Source organism: Wolffia australiana, chromosome 15 (genome assembly GCF_029677425.1).
Source record: "Wolffia australiana isolate 7733 chromosome 15, ASM2967742v1".
Taxonomy (NCBI): Eukaryota; Viridiplantae; Streptophyta; class Magnoliopsida; order Alismatales; family Araceae; genus Wolffia; species Wolffia australiana.
In genome coordinates this window covers 4743306-4750464 of record NC_135849.1, presented here as the reverse complement: position 1 = coordinate 4750464, position 7159 = coordinate 4743306, and the positions used below count along the sequence as shown (strand labels likewise).

Here is a 7159-nt window from a genome sequence, read left to right as displayed (position 1 = left end):
AATCCCTCTTACTAATTGTTGGAAGGCAAACTCCGTCTATCAATTGCAGGGCGATATCTCCGAGAGTATGTGATACTCTATAGAAGTAAAATAAAGAGGGATCGCGCGCACTTTAGCAAAGTCTGCGGTGTTTTCTGAAATTTTAGTTCATATTTTTTAGGAATATTTTCTATCTCTTCCGGGTATTGCGTCAGTCGCCTCGCCAGCAGTCATCAACGCCCTAATAAGATTCACGGGCTTTTGGAACTCTTCATTTCTCTTTGCGCCCCCAATAGTGTGAATCCCAGTTAAAACGCAATATATTTTATTGATTTCTTATTATTTTGACAATGACGTTGTTGGATACCTTTTTGGGTCAATCCTGGATATTTTGTTTGTCTACGTGTTGTTATGTAGATCATATCTACTCCATTAAATGTGAGAAATATTATGTTTCTTGTAGATAATTTTGCACTATTTGATTGAGCGTGATGAAATCCTTAAAGAGATTAGTCGCATTGATTACCATGCCGAGCTATTCCTGGACGGAAGTTACAGAAGAACGTCTTTGAACAGTATTTCCTTCTTTGTGCGTGCAGATTTATTTACCCAAATCACAAAGTTTACGCACAAACTACTTTTGTGGGACTTTAAATTTGCCAATTTGATGTTTTTGAAAATCCATAATTTTGAAATATGGTGTTATACCACGACGAATTTTTAGCATTATCGATTATCGATTATCAATTATTAAAATCCATTATCGATCACACATCTTACGGCTGATCATATGTGACAGTGTTTGAAAATCTGGGGAGAAATATGTGACAACGTCTGACGTTTAGATTGAAATTGTTACAAATGTTAGACATTGTCGCAAAATTACGAATGTCACAACATTCTCTTTGTGACGACCCCTTTTCCCCTCAGATTGAAGGTCTTCGATTTTGAATATTCCAAGGTTTGACGTCGTTGGCTCCCAGATTGAAGTTCTCCAATTTCTGATATTCCACGGCTTGATGTGTGTTGACATTTTACGTTTAGTTTATCAATCTTTCGTAGATTTCTCTCTTCTAATATAGTCTTCATTGTTCCTTTCACAACCAAATTCAAGGGTTGGCATGCATTATTATATCAATCTTGAGGTATTAAATAAGAGAGACTACGACGGGAAGGTATATTTAAGTTTTCCTGAATAATATATAGAAAATGGACGTAAAAAATATTAAATATTTTTTATATGCCCTTCTATTGTATGAGTAATGAAATATTATATACCCCGTATTATTTTGGATATTTCATTTTATACATTTATCTATACTACTAATCTCAACTACTAATAATAGGAATACATGTACCCTTCTGGACGATGATTGCTCCCGCAATTGAGGGGAACCGTCGGGCCGAGCGAATTGCGTACCATCGATCAACAGGGTCAGCCAATGTGAGGACACTTCTTGCAGCTACCTGCAATGTGGCAAATGTTCAACCACATTCTCTCGAGGGCATGACTGCAACATGCTCTTCGTGCCAATCGAAGATGTGGATACAAGAACGCAAACCTACCTCTAGTCAGCGAAACCCAGTGTTCCATTTATGCTGCAAGGATGGCGAGGTCACGTTGTCGGCATTTCCCAACGCACCAGCACTACTTCTTGCTCTGTTGGAGGGTACGATGGAGGAGGTGAAGCACTATCACAATTTTCTTTGAGCCTACAATTCAGCTTTCAGTTTCATGTCCAATGGTGCAAATTTCAACGGTTCCCTTGCAGACAACCATGACGGCATGTACACGTATGACATCCAAGGCTGCGTCTATCATCAGATCTCAACTGCTTTGCTGCCCCTTGTTGGTCAAGCTCCCTGCTTTGCTCAAATCTACATCTACGATATGGACTACCAGATCGAATGACGAAGCTCAATCTTCCCCAATCTGCATCACAACATCCTTGACCAATCCATTTGTTCCACGACTGCCTGAGTGTGGCCAAACTTTTTGTTCGCTAGTTTCAAGCAAACAACGAAGAAGCACTTCACTTCGTATCCACCCAAGAGTTCAAGCTACGAGTCGGGGAGCCTTATGTCCCCGATCGCGGTTATGATCAACCGACATGCTCAGAAGTTGTTGTTGTTATACCTGGAGACGGAAACGAAGGAGATGGAAGGCGCAACATTGTTCTTCGAAAGCATGGTGGAGGCCTACGGATCGTGAATCAGCTCTACGTGAATTATGATCCGCTCCACTTCGTGCTGCTCTTTCTGTACGGCAGTCTGGGGTGGAGCCTGCAAGTAAAGGAAAGAGGCAAGGTGACAATGAACCAGTTTTATGCCTACCACTTCATGGTTCGAAACTCATCAAGAGTGCTTCATCTTTTTGGCCGACTATTTTAAGAATATGTTGTGGATGCTTTCGCCAATGTTGAAGAGTCTTGCTTGCAGTGGGTTCACTGCAACCAGGTTATGTTGTGTGCAAGCCTCTACTTAGGGTTGATTGATCAACTTGCCATCGACGATGTTGCCTCACCCGTAGAGAGGATGATCACTGGTAGCATGCGCTACATGCAAGGGCTGTACCAGAATGCCATGGCCATCGTACAAAAGATGGGGAGGCCAGATTTATTCATCACGATGACTTGCAACCCAAAATGGCCCGAAATGATGGACGCTCTGCTACCTGGCCAGAAGGCGCATGATTGATTCGACCTCTGTTGTCGCATTTTTTGGTTGAAACTGAAGGAGCTTCTCCATTTGATCATCGACAAGGAAATATTTGGCAAAGTTAAAGGTTGTGTGTATGCTATCGAGTTTCAGAAGCATGGTCTCCGACACACACACATGCTCTGCATATTGGATGATCTGTACAAGCCAAAGACTCCTAAAGACATCGACAAGATTGTGTGTGCCGAGTTACCATATCCCAACGACAAGGAGTTGCTTGGTTGCATGGTGACACACATGATTCATGGCCCTTGCGGTTCTAAAAATCCAATATGCACATGTATGAAGGATGATAATTGCTCCAAGAAGTTCCCCAAGGATTTCATCAGCTCAACCCAAGTCAACAATGATAGGTACCCTCTCTACCAACGCCGAAATAATGGTCGCGTTGTCCAAAAGGGTTTGCATCTCATTGACAAGCATGGGGTTGGTCCTTACAACAAGTATTTGTGCAAGGTGTTCAACTGCCACATCAACGTGGAAATCTGCTATTCCATCTAGTCAGGAAAGTACCTGTACAAGTGTGTCTACAATGGCCACGACTGCATTCAAGCCAAAGTATCTTCAATGGATGCTCCAAGAGACAGTGCCATCGCTGGTGCAGCTCAAAACCTTCGTCATGCAATGAACCCCAATAGTATTGTGGTGCCCAATACGTATCTACATCTGAGTCTTTTTGGCGGATATGTGAATTCAGCATGCAGAAGATGTATCCAAGTGTGTACGCCCTCCAAGTTCGTGACGAGAATATGTAATCCATGGTGTATGCTGAAGGCAAACCGGTCAGTGAAATCATGGACAGGTCAGCATGCACGCCCCTCACAGAGTGGATGCAGTACAATTGGGATCATCTGGTAGACGAAGTTGCCAAGCGAACGCTGTACTATGACTTCCCGCCTTATTACACATGGAACGATTCCACTAGATGGTGGTCACGACGTCAATGATTGAAGTGTATCAGAAGGGTGCACTTCATGTGCACTCACAATAGTACGTGATACTACCTTTGGTTGACGCTTCATCACATTCTAGGAGCGAAGTGTTACGAAGATTTGCGCACCATTGATGGTGTTGTCTACGACACATATCAAAGAGCTGCTCAAGCACGTGGCCTACTCCACTTTGACGAAGAGTTCGACAATGATTTCAGGTTGGCGTCAATCATTGCATCTCCTCGTCAAGTTTGTGAGCTCTTCGTGATGATGCTACTCTACTATGACATCTCCCAACTAGACGTGCTTCTCGAGAAGTACCTTGACGCCATGTCAGAGGACATCTGTTTCACGAGCGACGCTTCGCAAGTGACTGCAGCGATATGACAAGAAGTGTTGAGCACGCTCGAGTCAATCCTCTACCACAACGGATCTTCGCTCGCTGCGTTCCCAGCGTTACCCCAAGGCGTTGAACTCCAAATGATAGATAGAAAATGCGGGCCATCTACAAGGCATGTGATCTTCATGGTGGAACATCTACAAGGCATGTTGAACGAAGAACATCGACAGATCTACGACGTAATATTCGAAGCCATCGAATCCACATAACGTGCTAAGGAGGCCAAGGTTGATGTAATATGTAATCAGTGTGGATCGATGTCACGTATTACAACACAGGAAGATGGCGCGTACGAACTATGCAAAATGATATGATGCAGATTTTAAGTCCAAATGACAAGCATCGAGAGATGAACCATTAAAGTCAAGCGATCAATTAAATCGAGGAAGATCGATTGAGTCACAATCGACTTCCCACTGACCCTTTGGACCAATTAGACGCGATAAGATGAGAGGTAAAATCATTTACCCGTCGACTTCCAATCCTCGTCAGTAAACTACTAGTGTTGACTTGCATTCCTAACTCTCGAAGGCACGGAATGCAAGTCAACACCACTAAAAGAAATAATTGATCTGCAAACGTAGGGGAATCACGATAGAACCTGATGGCAGTATTCGTCGATGTTGCAGCACGTCCGTAAGGTCAGATCCAATCAAAGAATAGGGCACCGGCGAGGCGTGGCGCAGGACAGGGTGCTGGGCATGGGCAGAGCTTGTGCGCAGCAAGCGCTCATGGTAGCGGGCGCGGCGCGCACGACAGAAATTGGGTGCACGGCAGGCGCGCGTGAGAGGGTGGTTGTGTAGGGGTCGTGGCACGGTACGGCGCTAGCGAGCGGTACTTGCAGGTGTACACGACTGAGGTGGGCATGTGGCAGGTGTGCTGAAGAGGGCGGGAGCGTGGCGGACACGTGCTCGGGGGGCTTTCTCGGTGTGCCACAAGTGGAGGCGCGCTTGTGGTGGAACGCCACGCGCGGGCCTAGCAGGCGTAGATAGATCGCTGGCTTGCGGCGGGCGCTGGCATGCACGGCGGAATGAGGGCGCACGGTGAGCATCTGATCCAGGCGTGGGCTCACGGACCAGTCACGACGTGCGTGAGGCAGTGCAGTAACGTTCCAAGAACATTAAAGAGGGCGATGGGGGGCCAGCAGATCGACGTCGTCCAGGGAGGGCAACGATCTGTTAGCTACGCGAGCGACAAGGGCAATGGTGAATCCCACGGCTTCGAGATTGCTCCAAGAAGGCGTAGGTAGATCTCGATCAAGAAATGGTGATTCTTGATGGAAAGAAGACGATCAAGCAGCTACACAACAGAGCGGTGGTGACGTCCATGGAATCTCAACGTGGAGAAGGTGACCATGATCTTCCCACAATCTAACTACAATAGTATCTATGACAGGAAAGAAGGAACTAGAAGAAACTCAAACTTTCAAATTCAGATTCAATTTTACCTTAGGGTCCACTTGGGCATGCCAGCATTTATATAGGATCAAAGGCATGCCCAATCGGCCATAACGGGAGGGAACCATCTCTTCACGAGCTGCCCTCTCAGGACAACGAGAAAAATACCATCCAAAAGGACCAGGCCCAAAACACAAATAGGCCCTCTACCATTCGAAAAGAAAAATTAGATTTGAAATAAGCGATAAAATATAAACGCTTGCTGATGTGTAGTTAAGCGGAGTACTTGAACGACATGTCACGGGCGTCGGCTCGAGCTGCCCAACAAGGTTGTTGACATCTTTTTGTGCTGGCAACGAGATGGTCCCCATCAAAGGTCTTCTTTGTTGACAAGCCTGGGGGGTCTGGGAAGATGTTTCTCTACTCAGCTATTCTCGCATAGATCAAGGCCTCTCGCCACAATGCCATCTCGATTGCGACAAGTGGTATCACGACGCTTCTTCTGGAAGGAGGATGAATATTGCACTCGACATTCGAAATTCTGATTCCCATCACTCACATCTCAACATGTAGGAATCACACCTGACTCCAAGATCAGCCGTCAAATTTATTCAGCAAGCATGATAATCATGGAGGAAGCTCCAATTGTTCACTGCCACGTTTACGAGATGCTTGATCAATCGATTCGAGATGTGATGAAGACCATCAATGCAAGTTTGGAAAGTGTTCCTTTTGGCGGCAAGGTCATTGTGATGGGAGACGACTTCAAACAAATGCTTCCACTCATACCCAAAGGCTCACGCTCAATGATCGTCACTTCGTCCCTCAACCGAAGCGATGTATGGCACCATTGCTCTATGTTTTGCCTACAAACCAACGTCCATATTTCACACGACCAACAAGCATGGAGAGAGTTCTTACTTGATGTCGGACAAGGACACGTTGGCCCTGATGTCCATCTTCCAGATGAGATTCAACACGCTCCTCTCTACCGGATCTGCTTGGCCAGGTTTATGGCACCTTTGAAGATGGCACAACTCAATTGATCACAAAGATGATTTTGACGCCTCTGAATGGTGATGTGGTCAAGGTCAATGACATGGTGCTCGATGTCTTCCCAGGTGAAGAGATGGAGTACTTCAGCTTCAACGCAATCCCTCCTGGAAAAGTCCACAAGGAATCCCTCTACCCAACCGAGTTCTTGAACACCACTGATGATGTGACAATGCCACTCCATATGCTCCGACTAAAGATCGGGTGCATCATGATCCTTCTCCGAAACTTGAACAATGTGCAAGGTCTATGCAATGGGATCAGGCTTCGAATGGATGGCTTTTTCCAGACAATGCTACAAGCCACAATCGTCAGCCAAGGAAATTTCTACGGCGAAGTCCATCTCCTACCATGGATCGCGCTATACCCATCTCAATCAACGCTTCAGTTTCACTTCAAGTGCCTCCAGTTTCCAGTTTGACTCGCGTTTGCCATGACGATTAACAAATCCCAAGGTTAGGCTCTCGACATAGTGGGGTTATATCTACCGAACCCACTTTTCACTCACGGCCAACTCTACGGCACTCTCTCAAGGATGTGGATTGGTCCAGCAGGAATCATGTTCTACAATGGCGACACGAACCGACCGACTGTGATTAACGTTGTTTACACAGAGGTTTTCCAATAGGAGATGTCAGGTAGAAGGCGGTAGAAAAAGAGCTTCACGCAACGTCTACGTT

At 45.7% G+C, this 7159-nt stretch overlaps 2 protein-coding genes across 2 annotated transcripts; both read left to right on the top strand.

Annotated features, from left to right (window-relative positions):
• The first annotated feature begins 1348 nt into the window (after positions 1-1348).
• On the top strand, positions 1349-4016 carry LOC144712626 (uncharacterized). The gene is made up of 9 exons (XM_078586900.1): positions 1349-1649; positions 1704-1828; positions 1987-2322; positions 2419-2664; positions 2716-2925; positions 3199-3353; positions 3395-3448; positions 3500-3636; positions 3730-4016. The coding sequence occupies exons 1-9, from the start codon at positions 1349-1351 to the stop codon at positions 4014-4016; spliced, it is 1851 nt and encodes a 616-aa protein (XP_078443026.1).
• A 1145-nt stretch (positions 4017-5161) lies between these two features.
• On the top strand, positions 5162-6900 carry LOC144712625 (uncharacterized). Its single transcript, XM_078586899.1, has 3 exons — positions 5162-5270; positions 6000-6169; positions 6436-6900. Exons 1-3 carry the CDS (start codon positions 5162-5164, stop codon positions 6898-6900), a joined length of 744 nt encoding a protein of 247 aa, XP_078443025.1.
• The last annotated feature ends 259 nt before the right edge of the window (positions 6901-7159 follow it).